We start from the raw sequence: 16235 nt of genomic DNA on the forward strand, positions 1-16235 counted from the left end.
GTGTGTAAGTGTTCTGTGGGGTATCGCAGGGCTGGCTGTGTATGTGTATTTGTAGTACAAGATCACACATCCCACTGACTGTACGGGAGGGTCTGTGTTCCATCAGTGGCCTTTTAGCGCTACTGGATATTGTGAGTTTAGTTGGGAGAAGGACTGGCAGAGCAGGAGAGAATCACTTCCTCCTTATTTAAATCTTAGAGGGCTTTCTGAAAGGTCATGACCTGGAACAGCCTGGGGGAAGAAACCTGGCCTGGCAGGTGTAGAGAGGCCATTACTCTGGCACCAGGTAGACACAGCCATGAGCAGTGGTGGCAACAGATCGGCTCTCAAGGCAACAAGGCCTGTCTCCTCTCACGGAACAGCCTTGTCTGCCTGTCATGTGCAGGGCGGAGTCTTGAGTGCCTGAAACAGGCTCAGCCCTGGCCTGCTCCTCTCACCCCACCCCTGTTCCTCTCCTCAGTGTCCCAAGCCCTGCAATGCTACAGCTTCCAACACATCTATTTCGGGCCCTTTGACCTCAGCAGAATGAAATTCCCCAATGTTTCCTGTCCCCACGGATGCGCTGAGTCTGTCTTGTCCCTGGACACAGGTGAGGGACGGCAAGCGCCAAAAAAAGGTGCAGGGTGTGCAGAGGAGAAAGGGGTGGGACAGGGACAGGGATGAGAGATGAAGGAGAAGGGGGGAGGGGAGGAGCCCAGGGGTTGGGGGAGGATTGGGTCGAAGAGGAGGGGAAGGATAAGGACAGAGTGGCGAGGTGGAGGAAGGGAGAAGGGAGAGCAAGAAAGGCGTGGATGAGGGGAGTGAAGTGGGGAAGGGGGAGAAGACAACCACGAGCCAGGAAGAGGAGGTGGGACAGGGGCAGAAAGGCAGCAGGGGGAGGAAGAGAAGAGCAGGGGAGGGAAGGGTGGGTGACGAGGTGCGGAGGAGGGGAGGAGGTGGCCAGGAAAGCGGAGTGTGAAATGGAGAGAGGGAGGAAAGGGAAGGGCAGGAGGGAGGAGCGAGGCAGAGAAGGAGAGAAGAGACTTGAGACTGGACTGAGAGGCGAGGGAAGAGGGAGAGGAAAGGGCCTGGGAGGGGAGGAGGCAGCACACGAGGCCCCACCCCCTCCCATCCCCAGGGTACCGAGCCTCGGTGACCACGGTACAGAAGGGCTGCTGGACAGGCCCGCCCACCGGCCAGATGCAGTCGAACCGCAACGCGCTGCCGCCCGACTACTCGGTGTTGCGCGGCTGCAACTCCGACTTGTGCAACGCCAATCTCATGAGCCATGACGCCCTCCCCAACCTGAGCCCAGGTGTGCCGGAGGGCGGGGCGGGGCGTGGGGTGGGGCGTGGGGCGGGGAGGGGCGTGCCCTCCGCTGGGCCCCTCCTCCCTGCTCTCTAGGATTCCAGCCCCCTTGTCGCGCTAGTCGGGAGCCCTAGTACAGTGCACAACCCGCACAACTGTACCCGAGAAACATTACCCGGGTGTGAATCAATGCTCTCTCACCAGCGCCTACCCCGCAGACGCTCAGCGGCATCGAGTGCTACGCCTGCGTGGGGATCCACCCGGAGGACTGCTCCCCAGAGAAGTCCCGGCGGGTCCAGTGTCACCAAGACCAAAGCGTCTGCTTCCAGGGCAATGGCCAAATGACCGTTGGTAAGGGGCTGGGAGGGTAGGAGGGCTTGGTCAAGGGGTGTGTAGGCAGATCAGGCCTGAGGGTAGAGGCACCAGACAGGCTTGACAGGGAGACATGGCACTGGTTTGAAAGAAGGAGGCATGGCCCTAGTCTAAGGTGGGACACTGGAAGTTAGTCTGGACCCAGTGATAGCTCTGGCCTCTGAGGTGGGGGTTCAGGTGCCTCCCTCAGTTCTGACCCCTCCTCCCTGCCCGCAGGCAATTTCTCAGTCCCGGTGTACATCAGAACCTGCCACCGGCCCTCCTGCACCATCATGGGCACCACCAGCCCGTGGACACACATCGACCTCCAGGGCTCTTGCTGCAGTGGGCACCTCTGCAACAAGGACTCCGTAACCCAGCCCTTCACCACTGCGTCGGCCACCACCCCTCCCCGAGCAGCCCACATGGTGGCCCTGCTCCTCATGGTTCCCCAGCTGGTTGGCATTCTGGGAGGACCCCTTGGGCTCTTCCCATAGGCAGCCCCTCCAGCATCTTTACAAGCAGGATGCCGGGGCACGCACACCCCTTCTCACTGCTGCAGCCCTTGTAATATGGAAAATGATGTCAAGCAAGAGTTACACTCCTGCCTCCCTCTTCTCCTTCCCATTTCCCTATCACCACCTTGCCCCCACCTGCTCAGCAGGCCTGGGAGAAATTGGACAAGGTCCCCAGTGTCCCAGGGTGGGGAGGAACAGCCATATCCTGCCCCACGTGAAAAGCAAACCTGATAATAGATATTATTTGCTGAGCACCAACCAGGCCCCAACACCCCATGACGCCCTAGGACCAGCTCCAGCAGGAGCTATAATGATGTCTCTATTAGTATCATCATGAGAAGCTCAAGAGGTAGTATATCCTAAAAGTTAGGAGCTCAGACTCCGGAGCCAGGCTGCATGGGTTTGAATCCCAGCTCTACCATTTAGCTTGTGGGGAGCCTTAGGCGAGTTACTTAACCTCTCTGCCTATGTTTCCTCACCTGTAAGGTGGAAGTGAAAATAAAACCTATGATTATGAGAAAACTTCCTTAACGGTGGTTGTGGTCAGGATTTAATGAGCTGAACGTGGAGTACCTGGGACACCACAGTCACCGGGCACAGGTGGGTTATTGTCACAATCCCCGTGTGAGAGAGGAGCGAAGGAGGTGGAGGCACATGCGTGAGCTCATGGAGCAGAGTCAGGAGTGTGACTCCAGCCCCGTAAACTGCTGAGCGACCCCACCTCCCAAACACAGGGTTCTGGAGTTATTTGACAGAAATACAGTTGAGGCAAAGCTGAAGCAGGCAAAATTCTCCAACCTGTGGAGACCGGGGAAGACTTTGAGGAAGAACTGAAAAAAGATAAAAAAGCATTGGCAAAGAGAGGTAGGAGGAAGGGCATTCTCGACGGAGGGGCCAGCCTGGACAAAGAGCCAGAGGTCGGAAGGAACCCAGGTGTACAGGATACTTACACGAACACATGAATTTCATCCTCTCGTGCACATGCTTTACAAAGTCCTTTCACATCCTTCTCCCCACTTGAGCCTCCCAGTGACCCAGGGAAGCAAGCAAGAAGGGGAGTCATATCCCCATTTGTGGATAAGTTATCCAAGGCACAGTGAGAGAGAGTGAGTTTCAGAGTAAATGGCAGAGCAAGGATGGATCCCCACACCTTTTCATGCTACCTCAACAGGCAGCCTTGTGGGGAGGAAGGCATCTCAGAAACACTGCTAGATTCCAGTGAGGTCAAGGGGAGAAGGGCCCTAGATGTCTCTACATCCTGCAATAGAAGGGGGAACTGGGTGTCATTAATCATTCAACATTACATTTACGAGCACCTACTATGTGCCACACACATAGTTGTTGGGCATACAAAACAAGCAAACGCCCGACCTTCGAGGAGCTCACCTTTCTAGTTGGGGAAGCAGAATGGATTTTATTGCAAATGTGGTTTAAGGCCTTGATTGTCAGTCTGATGTGTTAACTTGGCTAGGCCACAGGCCCAGTTAGTTATTCACTCAAATGCTAATCTCAGTGCTGCTGGGAAAGGTATTTTGTAGATGTGATTAAGGTCCGTGGTCAGTTGACTTTAAGTGAGAGAGGTTATCCTAGGTCACTGGGGCCTGTTCAGTGAGTTGAAAGGCCTTACGGGCAGAGCTGAGGTTTCCTGAAAAAGAAATCTGCCTGCTGACAGCAGCCTCAACCCATGCCCAAGAGTTGCAGCCTGCCCTTCCTGATTGGCTGCCCTACAGATTTCAAACTTGCCTGGCCGGCCTCACAATCACATAAGCCAATTCCTTGCAATAACTCTCATTACATATATATGCGTATATATATCGCCTAGTACTGTTGTTGTGGTTAATCCCAGACTAATACAGCATCCATTGGAGGATTTATAGCAGAGGGCCACCACAATTATATACATAAAATTTTATATTATTATATATTATATGTAAGATACATTACTTATATAATATACATATCACATAATATATACATATTACATAGTATATACAGAGGGTGCCAAAAAATGTGTACACATTTTAAGGAAAAAACTATTAAAATTGTAATACTCAATATATACGGACAACAAAAGATGAATACAAGTCACGTTTGACTTCTGCAATTACAAGAGGTGCTCACAGTGGGTACCATCAGCATCCAGACACTTCTGATGATGGCGAACTATTGCTTGAGCAACATGGACCAAAGTGTCCACTTGTATACATTTTTGGCACCCCCAGGATTATGTTACATAATATTCATATGTTTATATATATATGATTACATATGTTATAACTTTTTCATCAAGATATAAAACACATCTAGTAAAAATGCAATGTTTGCAAATGTATACCCCCAAGTAACCTCCGCCCAGATCATGATATAGCACATTTGCAGCACCCGCCCCCAAAGCCTCCCCCATCGTCACAGGCACTTTCCCACCCCGGAGGTAGCCGTTACTCTGGCTCCTATCACACATCAATTTTGCCTATTGCCGAACTCCACATACACGGAGTCCTACAGCAGGTCCTCTGTGTACATGCTGTACAGTATACAAGGATCCCTGTAGTAAGACGAAGCTGAGACCTGTGAGGTGGCTCCTGCACCAGTCCAGGTGACAGGGGTGGCCACAGAGGTAGTGAGGGGATGGATTTTGTTGGTAGAGCTTACAGGACTTGTTGATACATTGGTTGAAGGGTGCGAGGGGAGGAAATGAGAAGACGCCGCCCAGGTTTTGGCCTGAGGAATGGGGTAAATGGTGGTAGTGTTTACCGAAGAGAGAAACAGATGGAAGGGAGTGAGAATCAACAGTGGGGTGTTGGACATGTTGTGTTTGATTCCGTTTAAAATAAGAGCATTTTGGTTTGCACAGGGCCCCTCCTCAGGACACAGGACATGGATGTACCTGGGTATCTCTCCCCCGATGGAAATGAATTTCTCTGTTTCCTCCAAAAGATATATCTTAGAATGTTCCTAACAGGGCAGTTCATAATTGTCAAACGCTGGAAACATTCCAAAACCTATCAAAGGTAGAATGGCTAAATTAATGGCAGCCTACTCACCCAGTGGAGTACTATACAGCCACAAGAATGAACCATCTGCAGCCGTGGTACACACAGCAGCATGGATGATTCTCACAAACATAATGTGAAGCAAAAGGATAAAGACACACAAGACACCATTCTGTACAATTCCATTTATCCAAAGTCCAAAAGTAAGCAAACTAATGCGTGCAATTAGAAATCAGGATACCGACTATCCTTGGGGCTTAATAACTAGAAGCGAGGATGGGGATTCTAGGGCTCTGGTCCTGTGTTTCTTGATCTGAGAATTCATTGAGCTGTTTCCTTATGATTTGTGTTCTTTCCACACACACATTATTTTCAATAAAACGTTCACATTTCTTAAATGCTTTCTTGGTGCAGAAATGTCATGTGGGAAAGGGGAAGAGAAAAATAAAACTGACCCCTTTCTTAAAATTACCTATTTGGTTACCACTAATGAGCAAAGGGGTAGAGAGTTCAGCTAACCATCTTATCACATAAACGCTTGCGATGTTAGGCAATGTGTTAAATGAAAAAGATTGACTGGATAAATAGATCCAGAAATTGTGATCTCTATTCTGCTTGTTAGCTGTGAATTACCCAAATGATGGGAAGTATTTTTATTACCTGCATTCTGCCTGAATGGACTTAAATTTGCATGTCATTCCTTTTGCCCATCCACCCACACACCTCTTTGTAATCTCATCTGTGGTTATCTGTTTGAATACTTAACATTTTTCTTTTTTTCACTACTCAGTCAACAACTAATTACTGCTGTCTCCTAACTGAAGTGCACCAGAAATATCCGGTTTTGATGGGAGGGGAAAGGCAGTGGAAAAGTATTGACAAATTTTTGTTTTACAAACATCAGGACCACCACCACCAACAGAAGAGGCCAGATGAAAAGAAATTAGTAGATTGATAGATAGATACATGGAAAGATAAAAAGGAAGGAAAGAAGGAAGAAGAAAGGAAGTAAAAGGGAGGGGGGAGGGAGGGAGAGAGGGATGGAGGGAGGAAGAAAGAAAAACAAGTGAAGAGGAAACTATGCATCTCTACTACAATTTGCATTATGTAACTGATCACAAGGCTATAGTTGATATATTTAATTTCCTTCCATTACTCACTCTGCGTTTCCTTTTCCTCCTGCTGACTGGTGTTCTTTATCTAGTGAGGTGACCCAAACCCTCCTTCCTGAAAGGTCTAAATCCTTCGTGATCCTGCCTTTTTATGTTATTGTTGTTGTTGCTGCTTTTACTATCGGACACGAAGCTTTAAGAACTGCTTCAGAGGATGCCCCGGGTTCTAGACATGGCCTTCCTGCTGCGCTATGTAGCCTAGCAGTAACCCAGTGTCCCCTTGGTAATTGAGATCAATCACCCCAGCAAATACAGTAATCCACTTTTTTGTCTGTTGGTTCAGTAGCGTGAGGAGCCCAAAATGGCCAGATGACAGTCTCACGTTCCACTTTATTGGACCTACTGCTGTCTCCTCTAATGGAAGCATTCTTCCCCTGGGAACCAAGACCCCTAAATCAGCAGAGCTCGAAGTTGTGGGGATGAGAATCAAACATTGTGCACGTGGGTTTATGTGTAATAGTGAGAAGAACGTCTTCCATTCCTTGACACCCAGACCCATGTATTGGGCTATGAGGGTGACAGCATTCAAACATATGCTGCGTCCTATAAGACAGAACCCCATCCTTTGAGGATATTGACTCCAAGCTGGCAACAATAAGCTTCTTCTAGGTGATGGGGTATGAGGTAAGCCCAATGAAATCCATGGGCATGAGCCCGTTGCCACACTTCATTTGCTGGGTCATGAGTTCCCTGGTCAAAGGTAACACTGTATGGAAAACACAGTGAAGGAGAAGACATCCTGCGGTCCTGAGGAAGGACTTTATGTGTGGTAAGAGGAGTAAGGAGAGCCCTTAACCCTCCAAGCTTCCTTTACACACAGAGGACCGCTTCAGACACAGACCTTGGAAATGCAGCTGGAAGGTGGTACGGAAGAAGCATTGCCAAACGTGTATGTATACACATTGGTGTCCATCATTCATTGAGATCCTCTACGTCCCTGGCCATGCACTGGGCACTGGGGCCACGGAGGTGAATCGAGGCCTGGAGGAGCTCCCAGTCTGATGAGGGAGGTAGAGCCATGCTCAGACGGCCACACGCCTAGGATGGAGGGAAGTGCAGGGGCAGGAGGGGCCAGAGTTGGGGAAGGGATACATTGGGGCTGGTGCCAGAGGAAGAAGAACCTGGTGACAGGTGTTAAAGCATGCCATGTGGACGGACGAGGGAACACATTCCAGGTAGAGGGACCAGCCCATACAAAGGTGGAGATACAGAGGCAGAAGTAATCTCAGTGGAGAGTTAACAAACATTTGTCATTCATTCTTCTGTGCTGGGTGATCCTGGAGAACCCTAACCCTGGGGAGTTCTTGGGCTGATGGGGGACACAGACTAGGGCCCAGAGGGACACAGCCCCATCAGGGAGATCCAGGCAGTAAATAAGGGGAGTGCACGTGCCGGGAGGGCTGGCAGGTAGAGAAGAAACCTCTGACTGGGGGTTGAGGCATTGGGGCATCAGGGGTGGTGACTTCATAGAGGATGGAGCCCGGACAGGAGCTGGGTCCTGAAGGATGAGTAGGAGACCAACCAGGTGGACGGCGTGGAGAACAGCATTCCAGGCAGAGGGACCCGCCCTGTGACAAGGTCTCAGGAAACATTTGTTAAGTGGCAGAGACAGCTGGACAGAGTCAGAAAAAGTAGGAGAGCTGCAAGGAGGGATGTTTGGCAAACATTTATAACCTGTTCTTCTGAGCTGGGTGATGACAGGCACCCAGCGATGAGTCAGACCCAACCTTGCGCCCTGCTCTGGAAAGAGACAGTCACGAGTGGAGGCTTCCGGTTGGTAAAGCATGAATTACAAGGGTGGAAGGGAGTTCCAAAGAGGAAGAGTAGGGAAGGCTTCTGATAGGACACCTACATGATATGCAGGGACTGGCAAAGCATCAGCAGGAAGGTCATCAAGGACAGGATGCACAAGGGCTTGGTCACCGTGTCAAGTGTGAGAAAGGAAGACGAGGATGAAGAGGGTGGCAGGGCCTCTGAGGCTGAGGATAAAATTTCCTGAACTTTCCCCAGCAGCCAATGGGGATCTATGGAAGGGGTGAAATAGGGGCCAGGCGTGGCAGAAGTTCTCCTTGTGACCACGCAGGAGACAAACCAGGGTCCTGAGGCAGGGAGAACAGGGAGAGGTTAGCGATGGGGTCTCTTCTTCATGGTCTCCAGGGTTGGGGGCCACTTGGGGTTGACGGGCTTGCAGGGATAAGACGGGACTGAGCAAACAGAGTGTGAGTGCTGTGGGTTAGGAGGAGTCACTTCCTTAGAAGTGACGATAGTGGTTTCCTCTGGATATTGGGAAGGGGGTTGTAGTCATAAAGGAGCGCACAGGAAGATTCTGGCAATTCTCCCTGGGTGTGTATGTGTGGTGATTTCACAGGGGGGTGCTATATAATTATCCATCCAAAATGCACCTGTATATTTTACGCACTTTCTGCATGAATGGTGTGTTTCATACAAAAAATAATGATGCCAACAGCAGAGTGAAGCCTAGAACCCAGGGCTTTGGACGCTCATATTGTGGCTTTTTAAACTTTGGTGATAGAGGTGAGAATACGGGCGATCTCTGGTGTATCACTTGGGAGAGGACCAGAGAATCTGCTGTGACAACGGTGATGATCTATAGCTTGACTGAGGTGGTGGTCACGCACGTCTATACTCAGGTGGAACTGCACCAATCTGTACACGTAAGATTTGTGAACTTCATAACATGTAAGTCATACCTCAAAAACAATTAAAAATACAACATATAATTAAATGATATCATGTCTGGGATTTGCATTGAAATAATAGAGGAAGTGAGGAAGTGGGTGGAGGTGTAGATGAAATGCAATTAACCATGAGTTGGTACTTGTTAAATGGGTACATGAAGGTTTATTATACTCTCCTGTTCACTTCTGTATTTTGACATTTTCCATGATAAAAAGGATGGGGAGAGAGAGAGAGAGAGAGAGAGAGAGAGAGAGAGAATGATAGAACCAATACCTATTGAACTCGCAGTGATCTAGGCACTCCCTCCCTTCGGAACTCAGACGCCTGCCTTCTCTCTGTGGTCCAGATGATCCAATACCTGGATCATACACACAACATCGCACTTTTCCCGAGATTCCTCTGCCCTCCCCAGCTTAATGGAAGTGGGAGCCAAGGTCAGCACCAAGGACAGATCCGTAGCGTTAGGTCTCAGAACCACAGGCAGCAACTCAACTAATAGGGAGACAAACGACAGGGAAATGAGGAAATGACGTCCTTCCCGCCTCCAGGACAGTGTGGAGCAGGGTGGGAGGATAGAACCATTTAACAAGAGCATTCCTTCACCAAACAGCCACTGAGTAGCCCCTCGGTGCAGGCACCGCTCTGAACCCTGGGATGGCAAGATCCCTTTTCTAATCAATCAGAAAAATCAGAGAACAGAGTCATTTAGATAGTTCTAAGTGCCATGATAAAGACCGGCAATGGAATAGGATACAGGATTATTTATGGGGCCACAGGGGCCCATTTTTTGAAGAGGTGGTCAGAAAGAGACTATATTGAGCACTGGATGAAGTGAGGGACTGATCCGTGGGAAGGCTGGAGGTCAAAGCATTCGGGCAGAGGGAAGAGCAGGCACCCAGACCCTGAGGCAGGAAAGAGCTTGGCACCTCTGAGGATCAGCAAGAAGGTCAATGCTGTGGAGCAAAGTAAATGAAGGAGAAAGTGGCAGGAGAGGTTTTGACATGATTGAAGTAGATGCACAGAGAGAAAAAGACAGAGAAAAACAGGAAAATATAAATGACAAGCAGAGATGGAAAGAGCTGGCAAAAAGGTGAAGGCAAATGATACTGGCTGTAATTTATAAAGGGCAATTTCTATGATCTATTCCATTAGTTCACAATTAAGTTTGCAAACTTGTTGCAACAATGTCGCTAACCTTTTTTTTTTTTTTTTTTTTTAAAGATTTTATTGGGGAAGGGGAGCAGGACTTTATTGGGGGAATAGTGTGTACTTCCAGGACTTTTTTCCAAATCAAGTTGTTGTCCTTTCAATCTTAGTTGTGGAGGGTGCAGCTCAGTTCCAGGTCCAGTTGCCGTTGCTAGTTGCAGGGGGCACAGCCCACCAAACCTTGCGGGAGTCGAGGAATTGAACCGGCAACCTTGTGGTTGAGAGCCCACTGACCCATGTGGGAATCAAACCGGCAGCCTTCAGAGTTAGGAGCATGGAGCTCCAACTGCCTGAGCCACTGGGCCCGCTAATCTTTTTTTTTATATCAGAGGGATTATTCATTATGAATTTGTGCCAACTGGACAAACAGTTAACCAAGTTTACTATTTGGAAGTGCTGAAAAGGCTGCATGAGAAAGTTAGACGACCTGAACTTTTCCCCAACAATTCATGGCTCTTGCATCACCGCAATGCACCAGCTCACACAGCCTGTCTGTGAGGGAGTTTTTAGTCAATAAACAAATAACTGTATTGGAACACCCTCCCTACTCACCTGATCTGGCCCTCAATGACTTCTTTCTTTACCTGAAGATAAAGGAAATATTGAAAGGAAGACATTAGACATCAAGGGTAATATGACGACAGCTCTGATGGCCATTCCACAAAAAGAGTTCCAAAATTGTTTTGAAGGGTGGACTAGGTGCTGGCGTAGGTGCATAGCTTCCCGAGGGGAGTATTTTGAAGGTTACCACGGTGATATTCAGCAATGAGGTATGTAGCACTTTTTCTAGGATGAGAACTTAATTGTCAGACCTCGTGTGAGTGTGTGTGTGTGTGTACACACTTTTATTATGGAAAACGTCAGATACAGAAGTGAACAGAAGAGTATAATATTTATTGTTATTATTGTGTAACAAACCACTCCAAAATTTAGTGTCTTAAAACAAAAAGTGTATCATTTCCCATGATGCTGAGGGTGACATGGCACTTTGGTTCGTCCCTCCAGAGGTCACTCGTGGGTCTGTATTGTTGGGGCCTTTGGCTAGGGTGCCTTGGTTCTCCTCTGCACAGCCTTTCCATGTGACTAGCTTGGGCGTCCTCAGTGTGGTGGTCTTAGAGTCCCAAGGAACAAAAGCAGATGCTTTGAGTTCGTTTAAGAAATGGGCCTGGAACCAGGCCCGCATCATTTCTGCCACATTCTATTGGTCAGAGCCAGTCACAAGCCAGCCAGATTGAAGGAAAAGGGACATAGAATACCCCTCTTGATGGGAGAAGCCACATAGCAGCCCAGAGAGTGGAGGGGTTATTGACAGCCAGCTTGGGAGACAATGTACAAGTGCCTGACATAGGCCAGGTCCTATGCTGAGGGCTCTGGATGGTGCATCTCACCTAATCCCCAAGCAGGCCTGTGACATAGGGATCGTCATCCCCACTTTACAGGTGTCGCAGGACACGCAGCTGGCAATAGCAGAGCTGCACATGTACTCAGGTCTGTCTGTAAACCAGGCTGTGTGTGCATTGCATTACATCCCACAGAAAAATAAAGTCAGTGGCCATGTCAAGGCCTGAGCCAAGGTCTCTAGACTCCCAGATTGAGAGATACATAGATACATAATCTAACATAATGATATACATAATTTTTAATGTTGGGGAACACAAAGATACAAAGGCATGCACTTGGAGACAAAGACCAGGAGACAGAAACTAAGAAATAAGGCCGGTGGGGTAGCTCAGTTAGAGCGCAAGCTCTGAACAACAGGGTTGCCGGTTCGATTCCCGCATGGGCCAGTGAGCTGCGCCCTCCACAATTAGATTGAGGACAATGACCTGGAACTGATGGGCCCTGGAGAAGCACACTGTTCCCCAATATTCCCCAATAAAATGTATTAAAAAAAAAAAAAAAGGCCAGTGAGATACACACAGAGAAGCAAAGACTCACAGAGCCAGAGCAAAAGTGCGAGCGAGATTAACCGAACCACTAGCCTTCCTTTAGCTTAAAAGCTCCATGGAAAAGGAATTTTATTTGTTCTTTTATAACTACACCCTTAATGCTTAGAGCAGTACCCGTCTCTCAGTAGGTGCTGGATATATGCTGACAGGAAACTAGGCTAGACAAGGGGAGTGCCTGCAGTTCTCAAGATCACCACAAGGTGGCAGTATCCTGATGCCCTGAAGCCACCCAATGCCTAAATCCAAAAGATTGCCCAGGACAATCCCCTGCCACAGGCCCCTGGCTTTCAGGATGTCACTCCCCCCTGGGCTCAGCCCCGCCTTCCCCTTCACAAGCCCTAGGCGACGAGTGACCTTTCCGCCTGAGACACCCTCTTCTTCACTCTCCTCCGCCATCCTGCCCAGTTAAACAACCCTTTGTCCTTGGTCCCTTCCGGCTGGGCCCCCAGGCACCTGGGTCCTTTCCAGGCCCGGAGATGGGGCTGGGACAAAGGTGGGGCAGCTGGAATGAGGCCAGGGAAAAGTCCCAGGAACTCTGGAATCAGTTATTCTAGTCTTCCTGGACCAGGATTATAGGACCCAGCCGCCTCCTCCCTCAGACCCAGGGGCCCAGGCCCCCAGCCCCCTCCTCCCTCAGACCCAGGGGCCCAGGCCCCCAGCCCCTCCTCCCTCAGACCCAGGAGCCCAGGCCCCCAGCCCCTCCTCCCTCAGACCCAGGAGTCCAGGCCCCAGATTCCGCACCCCAGTCCACTTCTCCCTCAAAGTCCCATGCAGTGACCTCGGCCCTCTCTTCTCCGACCAACCTAGGCATAGAAGTCCTCTGGTGTTCCTGTCTCCCTCTATTTTACAGAGACCCCTCTCCACCTCCACTCCCCCCTCCAGGACTGAGACCAAAGCTGAGTCACAGGAAGCTCTGGGCCCTGAGTCACCCCCACCGCCCAGCTCAGCCCCTCCCTGGGCGGGAGGGAACTGGCTCAGAGCCCTATGTCCTACCAACTGACCCCCATAGCCCAGAACTTCAACTGGAGGCAGGTGACCGTCCCACTGTGACCCCATCGCTGCCACCCTGGCATCTCTCACATCCAGCTTTTGCTCCATTTTTCTTTCAGTCGTGGTCTCTTTGGAGACAAAATTTCTCTCTACTCTAACTTCCATGTCTTGATTCTGGCTTCTGCTTTCTCTTCCCCTCTGCGTCTCTTCTCTCTCCATCTCTTTGATTTTTTTTTTAAAATTCTCTCCCTTCCTCCCTTCCTCCTTCCATCCCTTCTGTCTGTCTCATTGTCTCACTCTCTCCCCCTCTCCTCTGGCTGCACCACTCAAGGTCTCTGTCTCTCTTGTCTATCAGTTTTCACAGGTGCCTGCACTGAGGCACAGCTGTGGTGAAGGGGTTGGAGCTGGAGGTCTCTGTTTCATGGCCTCTGACTCTCAGGAGGCTGCATTCTGTGTGAGGCCCTGGGCTTCTGAGTGGGGCTGGGTGGAACTGGAACGGGCAAGGCTGTCCCCAGCTGTGCCAGGGAACAAGTGACAGAAACTGAGGCAGAGACAAGCATGGAGAGTCCCAAAGAGAGAATCAGAGACAGAGACAGAGAGAGGCCCAAAGGGAGAGCTGGAGGCAGGGAGAGAGTGAGACTGAGAGAATGAGACAGAAACGAGAGCATAGACCGATGGAGACAGACACAGAAAGACAGAGACACAGATAACAATGAATATGGAGGGGGACATGGAGGCAGACAGACAGTGACAGGGAGAGAGGATGAAATAGAAAAACAGAGGGACACAAAGATGGAGACGGAGGCAGAGACGCTAAGAGAGACACAGACACGGAGGCTAACAGAGACAGAGACAGAGACAGAACCAGAGAGAGAAATAGACAAACGGGCAGAGAGTCAGCGATACTTAGACAGACGTAGAGACAAAGAGATAGAGACAAAGGCATAAAAGAGGGAAAAACAGACACAGAGAAAGACAGATGGAGACAGAGAGAAAGACGGACGCAGAGCAGGAAAGACTAAGAGAGGAGTCGGAGGTGAGGCCCTGAGAACCAGGAGGGCAGAGGCACAGAGAGACCAGAGCCAGGCCGCAAGGGCGTGGGTGGCAGGGGTGCCAGGCTTAGCCTCAAGAGCGCCCAGCGGCAACATTTTCTCGGAGTGGACACACGTGTGGTGTCTGGGTGCACCCGGGTGTGTCTCACCCTGAGTGGGAACCCTGTGTGTGCCACGGGGCAGGGCACCAGCATGGGTTGTGTTTTTGTCACTGGGAGTGTCTGTGTGTGTGGTTTGGTGTCTCTGGGTGTGTCTGTGTGGGTTGTGTTGGTGTGTTGCCAGGCATGTCTATGTGTGTCTCATTTCTCTGTGGCTGGCAGGTCCATGTTCCTGCATGATATATGACACAAGAGGGGAGAAGGGTGATGTCTGTGTGTCCCCCAAGAGTGGTGTCCCTGGGAGTACCTGCTGTGTCACGAGATCAGTGTGTGATGCTGCAAGAGGTGTTTTGTGTCACCTCCCCAGTGTGTCCCGCATGTTGCTATAGGAGGGTTTTGATCTATGCCTAAATGTATGGTGTACAGATCCATGTGTCACTTCTGTGCCACCACCTGTGGTCCCCTCCACTCTGGGGATCACAGTGCATCACTCTGCATTGCTTTTGCTGTTCTGTCAGTGTGTGTTGTGTCTCTTTCTGGGCATTGTGTGTGCCGTTGTGTATCATTTAGAGATGTGATCTTATGTCTCAGGTTGAGGTGTACGTCCATGTTGGGGGCCTCTCCTTTCCCTGCCAATAACATAGCCTGGTGCCCACACTGTGTTGTGTTTGTGTGGTTGTGTATTCCCGGTATTGTGTGAGGTGTTGTTGCAGGCATAAGATTGGCTGGGTCAGTGGGTCACATCTGCTGTTTCATGTGACATGTGTTGTCAAAGGTGGTGTTGAGAAATGCTGTGTCAATGCGTTTTGTGTCACTGTGTGTTTGTGTATTTCTCTGTACATGTGGTGTTTGTGTGACCAGCAGTGTGCAGCTGTTGTACACGGCGCTCAAATGTGGCTTGTCTGTCAGAGGCGATGCTGCATGTTTCTCTGTACACGTGACATTTGGGCATCGGGTCCACTCCTCCTCCCCTCGGCATCATTCTGGGCAGTGTCCTGTGCGATGCACGAGAATAGACCAGAATGCCTTACTTTGGGCATGTGCTGCTGGGGTTTCTGTGTGTGTGGTTGTTCACTGGAGGTCTCTGCCTGCGTCCATTCATACTGTTCTCTGACTAGACATGTGAATGGCACTGTGTACTGGGGTATATTGTGTGTGACACGAGGTGAATCTGGGTGTGGTAACTCATTCCACGAGCATACATGCTCGAGTCACCATGTGCATGACGTGTGTCCATGTGCTGGGTGACTGGGGACTACTGCGGGTGTGACCCTAAATATTGTGTGTCTGCATATGGCAGGTGTGTAATGTTTGAGACCCTGTGAGCGCATTTTTTCATAGATATGTTGTGTGTGGCATTTAGCTTCACTATGTCAGTACATATTGTGTTGGTGGAAGACTTGGTACACGTTGTGTTTGTATAGCTATGGGTGGACAGCACGCGGTGTGGCATCTTGGTGTGGCTGTTTGTGTCAGAGAATGTTGTGCCTATTTAACTGCAATGTTTGTGCCCGTGTGTGGACAATATCTGGGTGGCTGTGTGTGCCACGGGGCACAGCCTGCCTTGCTAAGTGCCGGCGTGTGTCACATCATATGTGTGGTGTCTGGGTGTGGCTGTGGGTTTCAGAGCTTGTCGGGAGTTGTGAGTCACTCAGTGTAAGTTGTGTTGTGTGCTCATGTGTGTTAGGTTCTGTCTCCGGCCAGGCTGTGTGTGAGGGTGTCCCATGGTGTCTGGGTGTGGCTAAGTGTAGTGTGTATTACACAGTACAGACCGTTGTGTGTGAGCATTGTGTGTCAGTGTCTTTACCCACGTGGATGCACGCCTCTTCCTTGCTCTGCCTCAAGACACACCCCAGCCCCTCCTTAGTCTGAGAAGGGGGGCTGAGGAGCCTCCCCTCTGCCCAGGGGCCTCCCCAGCC

The 16235-nt window shown here is 50.1% G+C and overlaps 1 protein-coding gene across 1 annotated transcript; it reads left to right on the forward strand.

Moving 5' to 3' along the window:
• Positions 1–427: 427 nt before the first annotated feature.
• Positions 428–2678, forward strand: LYPD5 (LY6/PLAUR domain containing 5). The gene is made up of 4 exons (XM_074315889.1): positions 428–589; positions 1118–1294; positions 1492–1638; positions 1876–2678. The coding sequence occupies exons 1-4, from the start codon at positions 526–528 to the stop codon at positions 2133–2135; spliced, it is 648 nt and encodes a 215-aa protein (XP_074171990.1). The 5' UTR covers positions 428–525; the 3' UTR covers positions 2136–2678.
• The last annotated feature ends 13557 nt before the right edge of the window (positions 2679–16235 follow it).

Source organism: Rhinolophus sinicus, linkage group LG11, assembly GCF_036562045.2.
Source record: "Rhinolophus sinicus isolate RSC01 linkage group LG11, ASM3656204v1, whole genome shotgun sequence".
NCBI lineage: Eukaryota > Metazoa > Chordata > Mammalia > Chiroptera > Rhinolophidae > Rhinolophus > Rhinolophus sinicus.